This window comes from Bos taurus, chromosome 21 (genome assembly GCF_002263795.3).
Source record: "Bos taurus isolate L1 Dominette 01449 registration number 42190680 breed Hereford chromosome 21, ARS-UCD2.0, whole genome shotgun sequence".
Lineage (NCBI taxonomy): Eukaryota > Metazoa > Chordata > Mammalia > Artiodactyla > Bovidae > Bos > Bos taurus.
Window position 1 is genome coordinate 33777793 of NC_037348.1, and position 19754 is coordinate 33797546.

At 45.7% G+C, this 19754-nt stretch overlaps 1 protein-coding gene across 5 annotated transcripts; it reads left to right on the forward strand.

The window, feature by feature from the left end:
• Positions 1–12297: 12297 nt before the first annotated feature.
• Positions 12298–18225, forward strand: FAM219B (family with sequence similarity 219 member B). 5 transcript variants are annotated; one of them, XR_239134.5, is made up of 6 exons: positions 12298–12512; positions 12721–12808; positions 13490–13567; positions 13678–13887; positions 14004–14052; positions 15860–15898. XR_239134.5 is itself a non-coding variant. In XM_005221991.3 (5 exons), the coding sequence occupies exons 1-5, from the start codon at positions 12317–12319 to the stop codon at positions 16022–16024; spliced, it is 573 nt and encodes a 190-aa protein (XP_005222048.1). In that variant the 5' UTR covers positions 12298–12316; the 3' UTR covers positions 16025–18225. The 5 variants fall into 5 exon arrangements, 3 of the variants coding, with proteins under 3 accessions (XP_005222048.1, XP_059735161.1, NP_001193196.1); XR_009492059.1 differs by having other exon boundaries at positions 15863–15879; XM_005221991.3 differs by lacking the exon at positions 13678–13887 and having other exon boundaries at positions 15863–18225.
• Positions 18226–19754: the final 1529 nt, after the last annotated feature.

Sequence of the window (19754 nt, forward strand, 5' to 3'; positions counted from 1 at the left end):
GTACACTTTTCCCTCAGTCATTTAAAAGTGAGTTGCAGACATGACACTTTAACCCTGAATACTTAAGCAACATCTAAGAGAAATTTCTCTGAAGGAGCTCAGCCCTGGGATTTCTTTGGAAGGAACGATGCTAAAGCTGAAACTCCAGTACTTTGGCCACCTCATGCGAAGAGTTGACTCATTTGAAAAGACTCTGATGCTGGGAGGGATTGGGGGCAGAAGGAGAAGGGGACGACAGAGGATGAGATGGCTGGATGGCATCACTGACTCGATGGACGTTGAGTCTGAATGAACTCCGGGAGTTGGTGATGGACAGGGAGGCCTGGCGTGCTGCGATTCATGGGGTTGCAAAGAGTCGGACACGACTGAGCAACTGAACTGAAAGATTTCTCCTAAGTAACCACAGTACCATTAATATGCTTCAAGAACTTTGGCATAAAATACATACAATTCATTTTTCTGAAGAGTCCAGGCCAGTTGGAGTAGAATAATGTCCTGCATCTGCATCTTACTGGGTGTTCATTAAAATCTAGTTAAACTTCCCTAGTGGTCCAGTGGTTAAGAATCCACCTTGTAATCAGTGCAAGGGACGTGGGTTCAATACCTGGTTGGGGAGTAAAGATCCAGCACGACATGGAGCAACTAAACTAAGCTGAGCCCCATGGACTCCTGGGCCACAGCGAAAGATCCCGCATGACAGCAAAAGATCCCACGTGCTGCTACTAAGACCCGATGCAGCCAATTAAATATTTTTATTTTTTAAATCCAGTTAAACATTTTTGACAAGAATACAGTAGTATCCCCCACCCCACCCTTTCTATGCAGTTTTGCTTTCTGCAGTTTGTTACTCATCAACCACAGCCTGAAAATATTAAATGGAACATTTCATAAATAACATAAGTTTTAAATTGAACTCTGCTCTGAGTAGTGTGATGAAATCTCTCACCTTCCCTCTCCATCCCATTAGTCACTTAGAAGCTGTCTTAGTTGTCAGATTGATGGTCATGGTATCATGGTACCTGTGTTCAAGAAATTTTACTTATAATAATATCACCAAAGTGCAAGAGTAGTAATACTGCCAATTTGCATATGTCAAAGAGAACCTATAAAGTGCTTCCTTTTAAGGAAAGAAAAAAACGTCCTGTGCTGAGGTAGCTAAGAGCTAGACAAAGAACTCTTCAATCCGTGATACTGTGAAGAAAGAAAAAAATTGTGTGCTAGTTTTGCTGTTGAACCTCAAACTGCGAAAGTTTAAGCCACAGTGAGAAATTAGTGCTTAGTTAAAATGGAAAAGGCATTAAATTAGTACAATAAAATATTTTAAGGGAGATGGAGACCATGTTCACATAACTTATAGTATATTGTCATTGTTACTATGGCTAATTTATAAATTAAAGTTTATCATAGGTATGTATAGGAAGAAACAGTTTTTACAGGGTTTGGTACTATCTGCAGTTTCAGGCATCCACTAGGGGTCCTGGAATGAATCCACCCATGGATAAGGGAGTACTATATAGATGATGTGGAATTCCAATTGTATCCCCTCAAGGATATTATGTATGTCCTAGCGGTTTTTTTTTTTTAATTACATTTACCCATCAGCTGATGGAAGGTAACACAATGTAGCAATAGGGTGGGTTTGTATTCAGACTTAATGTTCAAATCTGATTCTACTGTATAGCAGTTATATGACTATGGATAAGTTACGGATAAGCACCTTCCTGTGCTTCTGTTTTATGATCTGAAAATGGGAGCAACTTTGCAGGCTTATAAGGGAAGTTTAGTAAGATTAGGTCTTATTACAGTCATTTTTATAATCATAGTACTTCGGTAAATGGTTTAAGCCTAGCCATCCCTTAGTTTTGCTAGCTACCACTGCAGTTTCTCCTGTTTCTCAGATGCCAGAGCGCTTGTCCTTAGCAGCAAGTGGAGTCCATCTTTGTGTTTTGAAAAGGCAAGTTCATTTGGCCCAATTGCACATCATTTTCCTACGTTTGGAAAGTTTGTTCAGAACAGAAGTGATGACGATTCTGTGCCAGCCTTGGCTCTCCACAGTGGTGCTCATGCTTTTATTTATGACTAGCTTTCTGCCCAGCATTTTAATTCTGAAAGTATCATGTTAGTGGAACTTCCCTGGTAGTCTGGTAGCTAAGCTTCTGAGCTCCCAATTCAGGGGGTCCGGGTTTGATCCCTGGTCAGGGAACTAGACCCCATATGCAACTAACAGTTTGCACACTGCAACTAAAGATCCAGCATGCCACAACGAATATTAAAGATCCTGTGTGCTGCAACTAAGAACCAGTGCAGCCAAATAAATCAATAAATGTTTTTAAGAAAACAAGCAGTGTCCCTGGTCATCCGCTAGTTTTAAGAATCCGTCTTGCAACCCAGGGGACACAAGTTCAATCTCAGGTCCAGAAGGACCCCACGTGCTGTGGGGCAGCTGGGCCTGTGTGCCACAGCTATTGAGCCCCACGCTCTGGAGCCCACAGGCTGCAGCTGCTGAGCCCTTGTGCTGCAACTACTGAAGACCATGTGCCCTAGAGCCTGTGCTCTACTGCAAGAGAAGCCACCACAATAAGCCCATGTGCTACAGCTAGAGGGTAGCCTCTGATCTCTGCAAATAGAGAAAACCTGCACACAGCAACGAAGACCCAGTGCAGCCAAAAAAAAAAAAAGTATGTTAGAGCAAGTATTAAGCTCTGGAAGTAGATTCTAAAAATTTGGAGAATGTTATTTGTATCAGTGTGCTAGGGCTGCCAAATCAATATCACAGGCTTAACAGAAGTTTGGGAGAAGGCAATGGCACACCACTCCAGTACTCTTGCCTGGAAAATCCCATGGATGGAGGAGCCTGGAAGGCTGCAATCCATGGGGGTCACTGAGGGTCAGACACGACTGACCAACTTCACTTTCACTTTCATGCATTGGAGAAGGAAATGGCAACCCACTCCAGTGTTCTTGCCTGGAGAATCCCAGGGACGGGGGAGCCTGGTGGGCTGCCATCTATGGGGTTGCACAGAGTTGGACACAACTGAAGTGACTTAGCAGCAACAGAAGTTTGGGAGTTCCTGGTGGTCTAGTGGTTGAGATTCAGCACTTTCACTGCTGTGACCCAGGTTCAGTCCCTGGTTGGGAAACAGATCCCATAAGCTGCGTGGCTGAAAAACAAAAACAAAATATATTTTCTCACAGTTCTGGAGGCTGGAATTCCAAGATCAAGGTGCCATTAGTATTGGTTTCTGATGAGTTCCATCTGCCTGGCTTGCAGATAGCTGCCTTCTCTCAGGGTCCTCAAAAGCCCTTTTTCTTTGTGTGTATACATTGGTGTCTGTCTTTTTTAACCATGCTGTGCAGCATGCAAGATCTTCGTTCTCCGACTAGGGATTGAACCCATACTCCCTTCAATGGAAACAGAGTCCTAACCACTAGACTGCTAGCGAATTCCCTGTTATATTCCCATTATATTTCTTATAATGACATCAGGACTACAGCTCAACCCATAGGACCTCACTTAACCTTAATCACCCCCCTTTTAAGCTGTAGCTCCAAAATAAAGGCACCCTAGGGTTTAGGGCTTCAACATACAAATTTGGGTGGGTGGGGGCACAATTCAGTCCATAACATTAAAGACATACATCTGACCGATATAAAAAGAGGTCAGGCTTTTGAGACAGATAAGGATTCAATTCTTACCTATAAACTTTGTGGCCTGTTCAAGTCAGTCAGTCCCTGCAGCCTCACTCCTTATACATATGTGAAGTAGGTATGGCGGTACCATATGAGGATGCTATGAGGATTGGCAAATACCTTCCCTAGAGGGAGATGACATGCATTAATGTGGGGATTAAGGTGAGGCTGGTGACCTGAAAACCCAGAAAGACCTGCAGATTCATAGGCTCCATCCGTCACTTACCTGTGCTCCACCAATAGTAGGCCTTTTATCAAAGGTCTACTATTTAACCTTTATCGAAGGTTAAAGTCTGAAACCTGCTGAGATAAGAAAAAAGCCTCAGAAAGAAGTAGCAGGATAAAAAGATCACCCCTGATGAATACAGATGCAAAAATCCTCAACGAAATAGTAGGAAACAATTCAACAATATATTGAAAAGATCATACAACATTATCAAGTGGGATTTATTTCAGGAATACAAAGATGGTTCAATATCCACAAATCAATGAACATGATACAGTAAATTCCCCACATATGAACATTGAAGTTGCACACTTTCAAAGATGTGAACATGCAGTCGCATGTCCAATCAGTAAATTACTTCATGTGTCTGGCATACTTTTTAAGGTACTGTACTGTAAGATTTAAAATGCTTTGTGTGTGTGTTCTTATGTATTATTTGTGTGAAAAGTATTATAAACCTAGGTAGCAGTCCACAACCTTTTGGACACCAGGGACCAGTTTTATGGAAGATAATTTTTTCATGAACTGGGAGTGGAGGGGTGGTTTGGGAATGATTCAGGTGCATTACATTTATTGTGTACTTTATTTCCGTTATTACATCAGCTCCACCTCAGATCATCAAGCATTAGATCCTGGAGATTGGAGACCCCTGTATTACAGTACAGTATTATATAGCTAATTGTGCTAGGTGGGGACCTAGGCTAACTTTGTTGAACTTAAGAACAGATTGGACTTACAAAAGCATTCTCAGAACAGAATTTGTTCACATATAGGGGACTTATTGTACATCACATTAACATAATAAAGGATGAAAACTGCATGATCATGTATAGATGCAGAAAAATCATAGGACAAAATTCAACATCCCCCCCCCGAAAATTTCAACATACACCTATGATTAAAAAACAAAAATAACTAAGTGGGTATAGAAGAAATGTACCTCAAATGTAATAAAGGCCATGTATGATAAGTTCACAGTTAATATCATATCCAATAATGAAAGCTAAAAGCTTTCTTCTAATATCAGGAACAAGACAATGAAGAAAGGTAAAAAAGTAGCAGGATACAAAATCAATATACAAAATCTTGTATCAGTTCAGTTCAGTTGCTCAGTCATGTCTGACTCTTTGTGACCCCATGGACTGGAGCACACAGTGCTTCCCTGTCCTTCACTATCTCCCCGAGTTTATTCAAACTCATGTCCATCAAGTCAGTGATGCCATCCAACCATCTCATCCTCTGTCATCCCCTTCTCCTGCCTTCAATCTTTCCCAGCATCAGGGTCTTTTCAAATGAGTCAGTTCTTCGCATCAGGTGGCCAAAATACTGGAGCTTCAGGTCCCGAATCAGTCCCTCCAAAGAATATTCAGGATTGATTTCCTTTAGGATTTACTGGTTTGATCTCCTTGAAGTCCAAGGGACTCTCAAGAGTCTTCTCCAATATCACAGTTCAAAAGCATTACTTCGGCACTCAGCCTTCTTTATGGTCTAACTCTCACATCCATACATAACTACTGGAAAAAACATAGCTTTGAGTAGACAGACCTTTGTAACCAAAGTAATGTCTCTGCTTTTTAATGTGCCATCTAGGTTGGTCATAGCTTTTCTTCCAAGGAGCAAGTATCTTTTAATTTCATGGCTGCAGTCACCATCTGCAGTGATTCTGGAACCCAAGAAAATAAAGTCTGTCACTGTTTCCATTGTTTCCCCATCTGTTTGCCATGTAGTGATGGGACCGAATGCCATGATTTTCATTTTCTGAATGTTGAGTTTTAAGCCAGCTTTTTCACTTTCCTCTTTCACTTTCATCAAGAGGCTCTTAGTTCCTCTTCGCTTTCTGCCATAAGGGTGATATCATCTGCACGAGAAAAAAACTTTTGTATACAAAATACAAAAAAAAACAACAACCAACTATCAGAGAAATTAAGAAAACAATCTCATGTACAACTGCATCAAAGAGAATAAAATCCTAGAAATAAATTCAATCAAGGAGGTAAAAGACCTGTACACTGAAAACAAAGATGTTGATTAAAGAATTTGAATAAGACAAAAATAAATGGAAATATATTCCATGTTCATGGATTGAAAGAATTAATATTGTAAAATGTCATAATACCCAAAGCAATCTACAGATTCAATTCTATCCCTATCAAAATTACAATGGCATTTTTCACAGAAAAGAACAAAGAGTTCTAAAATTTGTGTGGAACCACAAAAGACGCCAAACAGCAAAAGCAATCTTGAGAAAGAAGAACAAAGCTGGAGACGTCATGTGCCTTGATTTCAACTATATTACAAGGCTGCTGCTGCTACCGCTGCTAAGTCGCTTCAGTTGTGTCTGACTCTGTGCGACCCCATAGGTGGCAGCCCACCAGGCTCCACCATCCCTGGGATTCTCCAGGCAAGAACACTGGAGTGGGTTGCCATTTCCTTTTCCATATTACAAGGCTATAATAATCAAAACAGAATGGTATTGGTAAACCAACCAGACACAGATCAATGGGACAGAATACAGAGCCCAGAAACAAACCCACACATGTATGGTCAACTAATTTACAACAAAGAAGGCAAGAATATGCAATGGAGAAAGGAAAATCTCTTCAGTAAACGGTTTTGAGAAAACTGAACAACCACACCCAGAAAAATAAAACGTGACTATCTTCCATTATACACAAAAATTAACTAAAATTTGATCAAAGAGTTAAATGTAAGACCTGAAACCATAAAACTCCTAGGAGAAATCATAGGTGGTAAGCGCCTTGACATTCACTTTGGTGATGATTTTTTTATTTAATACCAAAAACAAAGGCAACAAAAACCAATATAAACAAGTGGGATTACATCAAACTAAAAGCTTCTACATAGCAACAGAAACCAACAAAATTAAAAGGCAACCTACTGAATGAAAAGATCTTCATGACCCAGATAATCATGATGGTGTGATCACTCACCTAGAGCCAGATATCCTGGAATGTGAAATCAAGTGGGCCTTAGGAAGCATCACACAAACAAAGCTAGTGGAGGTGATGGAATTCCAGTTGAGCTATTTCAAATCCTGAAAGATGATGCTGTGAAAGTGCTACACTCAATTTGCCAGCAAATTTGGAAAACTCAGCAGTGGCCACAGGACTGGAAAAGGTCAGTTTTCATTCCAATCCCAAAGAAGGGCAATGCCAAAGAATGCTCAAACTACCGCACATTTGTACTCATCTCACACACTAGTAAAGTAATGCTCAAAATTCTCCAAGCCAGGCTTCAGAAATATGTGAACTGTGAACTTCTAGATGTTCAAGCTGGTTTTAGAAAAGGCAGAGGAACCAGAGATCAAATTGCCAACATCCGCTGCATCATCGAAAAAGCAAGAGAGTTCCAGAAAAACATCTATTTCTGCTTTATTGACTATGCCAAAGCCTTTGACTGTGTGCATCACAATAAACTGTGGAAAATTCTTCAAGAGATGGGAATACCAGACCACCTGATCTGCCTCTTGAGAAATCTGTATGCAGGTCAGGAAGCAACAGTTAGAACTGGACATGGAACAACAGACTGGTTCCAAATAGGAAAAGGAGTACGTCAAGGCTATATATTATCACCCTGCTTATTTAACTTCTATGCAGAGTACATCATGAGAAATGCTGGACTGGAAGAAACACAAGCTGGAATCAAGATTGCTGGGAGAGAAATATCAATAACCTCAGATATGCAGATGACACCACCCTTATGGCAGAAAGTGTAGAGGAACTCAAAAGCCTCTTGATGAAAGTGGAAGTGGAGAGTGAAAAAGTTGGCTTAAAGCTCAACATTCAGAAAACGAAGATCATGGCATCTGGTCCCATCACTTCATGGGAAATAGATGGGGAAACAGTGGAAACAGGGTCAGACTTTATTTTTCTGGGCTCCAAAATCACCGCAGATGGGGACTGCAGCCATGAAATTAAAAGACGCTTACTCCTTGGAAGGAAAGTTATGACCAACCTAGACAGCATATTCAAAAGCAGAGACATTACTTTGCCAACAAAGGTTCATCTAGTCAAGGCTATGGTTTTTCCAGTGGTCATGTATGGATGTGAGAGTTGAACTGTGAAGAAGGCTGAGTGCCGAAGAATTGATGCTTTTGAACTGTGGTGTTGGAGAATACTCTTGAGAGTCCCATGGACTGCAAGGAGATCCAACCAGTCCATTCTGAAGGAGATCAGCCCTGGGATTTCTTTGGAGGGAATGATGCTGAAGCTGAAACTCCAGTACTTTGGCCACCTCATGCGAAGAGTTGATTCATTAGAAAAGACTCTGATGCTAGGAGGGATTGGGGGCAGGAGGAGAAGGGGACGACAGAGGATGAGATGGCTGGATGGCATCACTGACTCAATGGATGTGAGTCTGAGTGAACTCCGGGAGTTGGTGATGGACAGGGAGGCCTGGCGTGCTGCGATTCACGGGGTCACAAAGAGTCGGACACGACTGAGCGACTGAACTGAACTGAACTGAAGATGCTAAAATAATAGATCTTAGAAGTCTTAATCATAAGAAAAAAGAGACAAAATATAGCTAGACTAATTGTGGTTATCACAATGTATACAATGTATACACATTGTATACATTCACAATGTGTACAGATTCAGATCAGATCAGTCGCTCAGTCGGTTGGACTCCTTGCGACCCCATGAATCGCAGCACGCCAGGCCTCCCTGTCCATCACCAACTCCCGGAGTTCACTCAGACTCACATCCATCGAGTCAGTGATGCCATCCAGCCGTCTCATCCTCTGTCGTCCCCTTCTCCTCCTGCCCCCAATCCCTCCCAGTATCAGAGTCTTTTCCAGTGAGTCAACTCTTCACATGAAGTGGCCAAAGTACTGGAGTTTCAGCTTCAGCATCATTCCTTCCAAAGAAATCCCAGGGCTGATCTCCTTCAGAATGGACTGGTTGGATCTCCTTGCAGTTCAAGGGACTCTCAAGAATCTTCTCCAACACCACAGTTCAAAAGCATCAATTCTTCAGCGCTTAGCCTTCTTCACAGTCCAACTCTCACATCCATACATGACCACTGGAAAAACCATAGCCTTGACTAGACGGACCTTTGTTGACAAAGTAATGTCTCTGCTTTTGAATATGCTGTCTAGGTTGGTCATAACTTTCCTTCCAAGGAGTAAGCGTCTTTTAATTTCATGGCTGCAGTCCCCATCTGCGGTGATTTTGGAGCCCAGAAAAATAAAGTCTGACCCTGTTTCCACTGTTTCCCCATCTATTTCCCATGAAGTGATGGGACCAGATGCCATGATCTTCGTTTTCTGAATGTTGAGCTTTAAGCCAACTTTTTCACTCTCCACTTTCATCAAGAGGCTTTTGAGTTCCTCTACACTTTCTGCCATAAGGGTGGTGTCATCTGCATACCTGAGGTTATTGATATTTCTCCCGGCAATCTTGATTCCAGCTTGTGTTTCTTCCAGTCCAGCGTTTCTCATGATGTACTCTACATATAAGTTAAATAAACAAGTGACAATATACAGCCTTGACAAACTCCTTTTCCTATTTGGAACCAGTCTGTTGTTCCATGTCCAGTTCTAACTCTTGCTTCTTGACCTGCATACAAATTTCTCAAGAGGCAGATCAGGTGGTCTGGTATTCCCATCTCTTGAAGAATTTTCCACAGTTTATTGTGATGCACACAGTCAAAGGCTTTGGCATAGTCAATAAAGCAGAAATAGATGCTTTGCTTTTCTGGAACTCTCTTGCTTTTTCAATGATCCAGCAGATATTGGCAATTTAAAAGTCATTATTTTGTACACCTGAAATCAACACAGTGTTAGAGGTCAATTATACCTCAATAAAAAATAAATTCACCACTGTCTCCCATTCTTTTCTATACCTAATCCCAGATTCTTGTCTAGATGAGGGAATTAAATTTTACTGGACAGCAGAACTAGTATTCTCAACTGATCATAAAGATTCATCTGTTCCAGGACCAGAAAACTTGGGCGATGGGTAGGATTCCCATGATTTGGAGTCAAAAATAAAGAATGTGACTTGGGCTTAACTTAGTGGTACTGTTCATACTCCAGAGCCCCCTGTGGACTCCATCTAAGACCATCTCTTTGCTTCACAATTAAAACTTCTATAAATATTAAAAAAAAAACAAACAAACGTAAATGTGACTGCTCCATGGGGGCATGAATGAGGGTAGGAGTCTTAACTCTGAGTAGCCAGGAATCTCCCCCAACCCACAACAAAGAATAAAAGAAAGAAGACTGAGAATCAGAGACTAAGAGGTACTTTTTTTGTCCTGTTCATCATTAGATCTTCATAGCACCTGACATATAGATGAATAAAGCTTTGCTGACGGAAGAATTACAGATCTCCAGTCCTGCAGGGAAGCCAGCATAGACATTGTAGGTTAGAGTCTGAGCAGCTGGGGTGAGGAAGACAGGCTTTGTGCCCTGTGTGCTGCAGCCGTTCTTGCCCTGGAGACTTACCCCCTTACAACCTAGGTTTTAATCTTTGCTATTCGCTTTGGGCAATGGGAAGTTATTCATTTTTCTTAGGTTCCTAGTGAATACAATATCTTAAGCGGAAAAAGTGAACTGCCACACCCAGATCAAGGCAGTTGGGTAATCACAATTTCTTCATAATAAAATGAATTTAGACTATATAATCTCCAAGATTCCTGCCAGCCCCAAAGTTCTATGATTAAATTGACTAAAAGTTAAGAAGGGAAATAGGACATTCATTCAACAAATATGTAGTACTATGACTTTGTGCTGAAAACAAGGGATAAAAATATCATTAAGGTGGTCTGTCTGGAAGCATGTAAAGCCAACTGAGAAAATAAAACCCTAAATCCTTAAAACACTGTGTAAGCTTCATGAGGTAACATTTCTTGAGCACTTACTATATGCTAATACCGTCCCAAGCACTTTACAATATAACCTCATAATTCTATTAGATAGGTACTATTATTATCCCATTCCTCAGTTAAAAAAACTGAGACGTAAAGAGTTAACTAACTTACCAATAAATGGCAGAGCAAGTTATCTGTATTCAGGGCCCATATTCAACCACATGGCAATTAGCTGGATTGCCAGGATAGGAGACCCAGGAGTGTCATGGATGAGAGCACTCAGACTCTTTCCCTACAAGTTCCTAGAGATTTTGTGACATCAAGAGGGTTTTGATCACATTTTCTTTGGCCCCTTGGTAGGTCTCCATCAACTTAACAAGACAACTATGAGAAAAACCATCTCTTCAGAGTCCACAGAGAGCTGGGTTCAAATTCTAGGTTTACCGCTTTACTGGTGAACTTGACCAAATCTAATTCTCATTTGCTTAATGGGAGTAACAGTGCTTCACTGGGAGGTCAGGAGGATTAAATATTAAGTCAAACCATATGAAATGATTGTTTCTGGAGGTTAAAAACAGCGGTGGAATCTACCAAAATAGTTAACTTTCCTTTGTGCTTCTCCTAGCCCATCTAGGGCACTCTCCCGCTCCACTCTTTGGGTGGCCCTGGGGATTCGTAAGTTGCACACTGTTGACTTACCCTGTGAAAGCTAGTAAATTAGCCTTGGGACAGCCTCATGAGATTTGGCAATTACTACAAGGATCTAGAGCTACTTTCCAGCCAGCCAAAAGCCCTTGGGGACCAGAGACGTCAAGAGCCATGACAGTCCTGTGCCCCGACACAAACTCAGCGCACTTTCGGTTTTCTTCCCAAGTCCTGTTTTGTCCTTGTTTATCGCTATAAGACAGGTACTGATGTTGGTTGCATTTTGAAACGTGGAAACTGAGGCTTAGGGTCAGGCCTCATCCAAGGTCTCGGGCATTGCGCAGTGCTGGCAATAACGAGGGTTTGGTGTTATATCTATCAGCCAAGGAACTGCCTCTAGTTGTGTAACCTCCACAAGGTCCTTGAACCTTTCCGACCTGTTTCATCTTCTGGAGAAGGGCGTTATTAACTCCCTTTCTCCTACCGCTCGCTTTCCGATTCAATCCAGCCTCTCTCTCGCCCGCCCTTGGGGTGCTCCGGCTGTGGCGAGAGGACCACTGCGGAGACACTGCGGTGAGAGCGCAGGCATCAGGGCTTTGAGTGTGCGGGCGCACACCCGCAGCTCCCCGGAAATACTGATATTTACTTTCGACCAGAGACAGAACTTGGCTTGACATCACCAGTTTCAGGCCGACTGCGAGAGGCGAGCCAGTGCCAGAACGGAGGAACTGAAACAACCCAACCCCCGGAAAGGCGGAACAGTTGAGCCAATCACACAGCAGGAGGGGCCAGAAAGCTCGGGTGGGCACGGCCCACGCCTGCGCGCCGCCATCTTGCTCCAGGAGGGACCGCCTCCCTCCCGTCTGGCGGCTGGTTAGCCAGAAGGCGGGGCTTCGCGACTCGGCGGGGCGTGGCCAGGCGATGGCGACCGCGGATCCCGATGGGCATGCTGCGCCCTCTATCCCGGGACCCCGGCCCAGCGGGACGGGAGCTGCGGGGCTGCCCTCCGGGCGAAGCGGCATTGGAGCCCCCCGGTTGGGAGAGCGGATCCCGGCGGCTGTGGAGAAGCGGGGCCCGTACATGGTGGCGCGTGCGCCTTCCATTCAGGCCAAGCTGAGTGAGTGCGGCCCGATGAGGGAGGGGTCTCTGCTTGGGCGGGCTGCCGCGTTCCCGGGCTGGCTCCGGAGCGCCGCTGGGGCGACCCCGGAGGGGCAACTGCAGCCCGCTCCCGCACCAGAAAATCTGTTCGGAGAGCGGGCTCCTGGCGTTTGGGAGACACGGCGGAATAGGGATGAGCCCGCTGATCTGGGCCCTTTGACTTCCAGAGAAGCACCGGGACCTGGCCAAGGCGGTTCTGCGGAGAAAAGGCATGCTGGGGGCCGCGCCGAACCGCCCCGACTCTTCAGGGAAAAGGTCTCAGCAGGCGCCACCTCCTCTGTGCAAGCGTTTTCACAGTAGGCCCTAGTGCTCAGGCTGGGAGACCGAGTACCCACGTTTAAAGCCGAGCCAGTCATTCCCCTGACGCCGGCCTGTCGGATTCACTGTTTAAAAATGGAAAGAGGAACGACCTTTTCTTTGCTTTCCAGGATGTGATGGTGTCGAGGAAAGAGCCTTGCTATGAGTTTTGTCAGTTCGTAGGGTCAATCACTGTCTATATTAGGGAGGAGCGTAGTGGCTGGGGTCCCCAGGAGTGAGGATGGAGAGCAGTGTGGGAACAGCTAGGACTGTGATTTTTCCTTAATAGAACGGTAAGCACTGAGGGCTGGATCGGACCTTCACCAGGGCTTGAGCTAAAGCAGGTGAAGGAATTTGCCTAAGGACTTTGATTTTTCTGTCCTCAGGTTAAAAAGGTGGGGAGATCGGGCTTTTCCTGATTCTTAGAAGAGGAGGTGTGCTTATCCTCAGAAGCAGCAGGGAGAGCGGTGTGGGGAAGTGCATGGATACATGGCAGGCAGTGGTGGCTGTCCAGGTAGAAGATAGTCAGGAGTAGTGCAGTCAGTTTTTTTGTTTTCCCCATAAGGGTGAGGACGCTGGCTTTCCTTCTGAAATGCTGGCACTGCATCTATGCTTGGTCTCTCCCCCATCTCCCCTCAGGTCAGTGAAGTTTAACAAGGGCTACACTGCTCTTAGTCAGAGTCCAGATGAAAACCTGGTGTCCCTCGACTCTGACAGGTAAGTGCTGTCCTTGGAAATACCCCTTGGGGAGTGCCTTGGATAAAAATTGCAGACAACTTGCTTTGCTTTTTCCCTGTCTCTTCCAAGACCTTTTGTGCATGTTCCAGGGCTGCTGCTTCAGAGCACTGTCTCTTCCGGGATGGCTTGCTTAGAGGACTCATAGGTGACCTTGCTGCTCTTGGATGTGAAGCACCAACCTTGTCTGGGGGAGTCATCCTGTCCTATTATGTCTGCATTATTAGTGACAGTGACTCTCCCTGCTGGAGCCAAGAAGGAGCCATTGATACTCATGGCAGATTATGGGTTTGAGTTCTGTGGTGTGTGGTCTTTGCTTCACAAGTCCTCCAGACCCCCTTACATGTTGTGCACCTTGCCGCTTGCAGCTGTGCTCCGCAGGCATCTCCCTGAACTGACTGTCTTCCTCTTGTCCTAGTGATGGAGAGCTGGAATCCAGATACTCCTCCGGGTATTCCTCTGCAGAGGCAAGTCCAGAGCACCTTTCTGTGGCGGGGCCAGGCTGCAGGCAGTGTCATAGCCACTGCGAAACGCTTGTCTGGTTCCTGCTATATGCATGGCACTGTACCAGACTTCCCATGTGTTCTCCAGTCTTCTACTCTACCCTGTTCCCCTAGCAGAAGTTTAGGTGTCTGAAGAGGACTGTTGAAAGTCCAGGAGACTATGTGTGTGCTGCATGCTAAGTCTCTTTGTGTCTGACTCTTTGCGACCCTATGGATTATAGCCCACCGGGCTCGTCTGTCCGTGGGATTCTCCAGGCAAGAATACTGCAGTGGGTTGCCATGCCCTCCTCCAGTGGATCTTCCCGACCCAGGGAGTGAACCAGAGTCTCTTATGTCTCCTGCATTGGCAGGCAGGTTCTTTACCACTAGTGTCACCGAGGAGGCCCGCAGGAGACTACAGAACTTTTTTTTTTGGCATATAGGATTTTCATTCCCCAACTAGGGATCAAACTCACACCCCCTGCATTGGAAGTGTAGAGTCTTAACCATTGGACTGACCACCAGGGAAATCCCCAGAGACTCTTAGGGCTGGAAATGACCTCACAAGTCTAAACCAGGCCACCACTTAGAAAAGGAATCCTCTTGATAAATCCCAGCTAAATGCTTATTTGAATGCTTCTTGTAATTGGGTACTACCTCCAAGAAACCTTGCTGCCTGTCTTCCCCTGCAACACACACAATTCAGGTAGCTCATAGAGACGTCTTCCTTGTTAATTGGAAAAGTCTCCTGCAGCTTGGACTTAGTGGTCTTAGTCCTGTCTCCAGTGACAGAGTAATTTTACTCTGCCTTCTTTTGATCATCTTTTACCTGAGATCAGCATTCCTGTCCCTCCCCTTTCCATCCTCAAGCTTGCTTACTTCCAGGCCAGACAAATTCTGTTCCTCCTTTGTTCCATCTGTGGGAACTGTGACTGAGATAGATACTCCTGGGCTGGCCTTTTGGACAAGTGACTGTCCCAGACTAAAACAGAGACCGAAGGTTCTGGCATCTGTGGCTTACTGCTTTTGACAGAGGTGAAGTGCTGGGGACCTGACTATATACCACTGGTATTTCTTCCTCATGTTCCTGGAAACCCTTGGCCACCCCGAGTTTCTGCCAGAGAATACAGTTTGCAAATTGTATCCTCCTTGAATATCTAGGTGCCTAAGATTGTTAGAACAAAGGAAAGAAAAATAAGCCAAGAGCCAGAGAAGTCCTACACTCCCCAGTCTCACTTGGAACTGGTGGAACTGGTGAAGGCAGGCTGACAGGTTCTACTTTGCAAGGAATGAGCTCTGTTGGCATCAAAGAGAAACACTGGCAGTGCAGAAGCAGCTGTTCCCCACCCTATTCTGCTCTAACCCATTTTCCTCCACCCGTCTACCCCATTGTACTGGTACCAATTGTTCCATAATCTTCACCTTCATAGGAACCAATCTGGGTTCACAGTGGTAATGGTCAGGGCTTGACTTTCAGACATAATCTCGAATCTCATATCACCTGCTTTGGGATTCTTGAGTGAGGGCAGCTTCCTTGGGGGCATGTAACAGTGCAGCCTGGACAGTCCTGGCTCAGGTCCCTGGATGTCCCCCAGCCCCTGCTGGGTGAGACAGGTAGGAAAAGGTTAGCACTTCTTCCTGTAGTCCAGGGATGTGCAGGCCTGGCCTGAGGGTGGAGCACGGACAGGAGGAAATGGACAGTAAGCTCCAGTGAGATGTGGGTCTGCTTTGGGGGCAGCAGTTATTTCTGCCTTGTGGCCTGGCTTATAGTTCTCTCTTCTCATGTTCTTAGCAGGTGAACCAGGATGTGAGCCGGCAGCTGCTCCAGGACGGGTATCACTTGGATGAGATTCCAGATGATGAGGACTTGGACCTAATTCCTCCCAAGCCCATGACCTCAACATGCTCCTGCTGCTGGTGCTGTCTTGGGGCCTCTTCATCCTGTACTCTCCAGTAGACATAACCCTCTAGGACAGGTCTTGCTCACCATGCCTGCAGAGTCCTCTTGACCCTGCATTGGTCACAGAGTGCAGTGGGAACCTACTGCTGTCAACCCCAGGATCACTGGAGACACTGACCCTCTGGGAAAGGCAGTGACTGCAGTTACCCCAAACCTGGTGCTTCTCAGGCCAGAGGCCCCCATCTGGGTCATAGGGTGACAGGTGGAATTCTGCAGTTCTCTGCTGTTGGAGTAGCATTTGGAGAAACTGCTTTAATAAGGGCAGGAACACAGGAATTCTGTTTCTTATGCTGAGTGACAAAATTGGTGAAGAGAAACTTGCAGACTTCTTGATTGGTATTTGTCATGATGCCCTGTGGAGGGAAAAAGGGAGCTTTTGTGCCCAGGCTGTGCTGGCTGGTGTTGCATGGAGGCAGAAAATAGCACTTTATGGCTTGCAGCTGGGAGTCTGTGGAAAAAGAATTTAACTATTTGGGGCCAGTTCAGTTCAGGAAATTCCATATTCTCTTCTCTTCCAAGCTCCAAGATGGGTTACATGTTTGCCAGTTGTTCCTGTATGACTGTGGCAGAGAGTACGACAAGTTGCTTGATGGCACAGCCTGATCAAGGCTTCCAGAATCCTTGGAAGCTGAGCATTCCCAACTGGTCCATGTGTCTGTGTGAGCTTAGTAACTTGTTTAGTCCAACCCTAGTTAGAGAAAACTAACTCTACTCCACCGGGTAGACAAAATTTCTTTCCTTGGTTGCCATTCTTCACCTTGGTCTTAGCTAATATCTTCACCAGTCTTTGATCTAAGGTTGAATGAAGGTTCTGGAGCTGGCCACAGAAGCCTGCACTTTTTGGTTACCAGCAGAGGGAGCTGCAGGAGCAGTTAAGTGCCTTCCCATTTGGATTTTTTGTTGTTTTGTGAGATCTTGGAGAAGGCAATGGCACCCCACTCCAGTACTCTTGCCTGGAAAATCCTATGGACAGAGGAGCCTGGTAGGCTGCAGACCATGGGGTCGAGAAGAGTCGGACAGGACTGAGCGACTTCACTTTCACTTTTCCCTTTCATGCATTGGAGAAGGAAATGGCAACCCACTCCAGTGTTCTTGCCTGGAGAATCCCAGGGACGGGGGAGCCTGGTGGGCTGCCGTCTATGGAGTCGCACAGAGTCGGACACGACTGAAGCGACTTAGCAGCAGCAGCAGCAGTGCCCCAACCAGGGAGGGGTGGAACTCAGGCCCCTGAAGTGGAAGTTCAGAATCCTAACCACTGGACTACCAGGGAATTCCCTCATTTGTTTAACATTTTACACTTGAGAAGCAGCAATGGTGAGATGTATACTGCACAGCTGTGTGGGCCCTGACATAGGCTGACAGGATAAGGAGGAGGGACCTGTGGAAGCTCCCCAGCTATCCCTCCCAACCCAACCTAAGGAGATAATCTTGCCATTGCAGAGGGCCTCCCTCCACCCTAGTGAGAGCCATTCTGTTGCATCCAGATTCCTCTGACCACAGTGGATACTCAAGATTGGGCTTTACAGTCAGCCCCCAGTTTGAACATAGCAAGGACAGGCATAATCTCCCGTGACCCCTACTAGATTGCATCTCTTGCTGTACCAGGCCTCTGAAATTTTTCAGTGGTTCCTTTTTTTTTTTTTTGCCTTACCTAGAACCAGATGGAGCTGAATGGGAGTGGACAGGGGTAGGGTAGTGAGGATTGAGGTGTGGTCCTGACTTGGGAACTTGCCCGGCCTCTTGCTTCATTTCACTGGGACAGAGTATTTGACAGCTGCTGGGGGTGAGGATGGCAGTGGGCCCCCAATACCAAGACCCTCCAATGGCTGTTGTTATAAAGCCACACTGGTGTATTGGCTACACCTCTCCCTGGAATGTTTCAGGGCTGGTTGACCCTGAGGGGGAGGCATTACCTTTGTAGAAAAAGTTGCAGAAACGTCATAGAGCAAGGCAGGGTAGAAATGGTCAATTGCTTGGGGCTAAGAAGCCATGGGCTAGAAAGTCACCAATAAAAGCACCAAGGTGTCTAGAACCAAACTGCCTTAATAAAAGAGTGCTGGGGTGGCGTGCAGGTGATGGCACTCGGGAGATGGCTTACCTCATGCAGAGGAGCGGTACTGCGTGGCCTTTACAGAACTCTTGGCTTAGGCTTCTACAGCTTTGTAAGTTTGTAGAAATAAATACCGTCATTCTGTTGAGCTGTCTCTGTGTTGCAACAGGATTTTTAAGAAAAGCCTAGACCATGGCCGTTGCCCCTTCTGAATTCTGAAATGAAGAAGTAGCCTAACAGTTCTAACTGCGACCATTCTGCCAAGGGCCACCCCTCCTTTCTCCTGTTCCCAGGGGGTGCCATTTTCAGTCCTCATTGGAGACCACGGATGGAATCGTTTAGTCGCTAAGTCATGTCTGTTTTGTGACCCCATGGACTGTAGCCCACCAGGCTGCTCTGTCCATGGAATTTCCCAGGCAAGAACACTGGAGTGATTTGCCATTTCCTTCTCCAGGGGATCTTCCCAACCCAGGGATCGAACCCATGTCTCCTGCAGTGGCAGGTGCATTCTTTATCACTGAGCTACCTTATCACTTCTCTTTATGAGTTCCCTTTGGCAGACCCTTCTCAGGTTTTTTTGTTTTCGGTTTATGGGAAGTATTGTTTGCTTGATTTTTTTCAGCTGAAGAAAACTTATTGGAGGCAAAAAACCCCCAAAACAGATTGGCTAAAATTTTTTGTAGGTAGTTTCCTGGAATTCCATTGTACAGGTCTAATGTGGGCAATGGCCCAGAAAGATCCTTTTGTGTGAGACTAATCCCTTACCAACAGGAAGGAGCCACTAGCCTGGGTGTCTGCTTAGTCTGGGATGACAGGAGCTAAGACTGCCAGTCAGAAACCGCAGTGACAAAACACAGAGCTATACAACCCCCTGCAGAGGGTGTCCCACCTCTAGAGGGTAAGCACAGGGAGAGTAGATGCCCGTGTAGGTTCTTCCTGCCATCGTAGGAAAAAAGGAACTAGGTTTCTCTTCACAACACAAGTTGGATTGTCCTGTCCTTCAGTCCCCACTTCTACAGTGACTGACTGTGCTCTAAAGAAGTGGTTGACAACCTTTCTCTGTGAAGGACCAGTGAGTACTTTTGGCTTTGCAGGCCATACAGTCTGGTGCACCGACTCAGCTTTGCCACTGTAGCCTGAAAGCAGCTGAATGGTATGCAAAGAAAGGGCGTGGCCAGATCCAGCCTGCTGATCTTAGTGGATGATCCCTGCTCTATGCTATGCTTAGTCACTCACTCATGTCTGACTTTGGGACCCCATGGACTGCAGCCAGATTCCTCTATCCATGGGGATTCTCCAGGCAATACTGGAGTGGGTTGTCATGCCCTCCTCCAAGAGATATTCCCAACCCAGGGATTGAACATTGCAGGCGGAGTTTTTACTGTCTGAGCCACTAGGGAAGCCCAAGAATACTGGAGTGGGTAGCCTATCCCTTCTTCAGGGGATCTTCCCAATCCAGGAATCGAACTGAGGTCCCCTGCATTATAGGTAGATTCTTTACCAGCTGAGCTACCAGGGAAGCCCAGCCCCTGCCCTCAGTTCAGTTCAGTCGCTCAGTCGTGTCTGACTCTGCGACCCCATGGACTGCAGCACACCAGGGTTCCCTGTCCATCACCAACTCCCAGAGCCTGATCCCCGCCCTAAAGCCAACTAAAACATTGGAGAAGAATCCTGCAC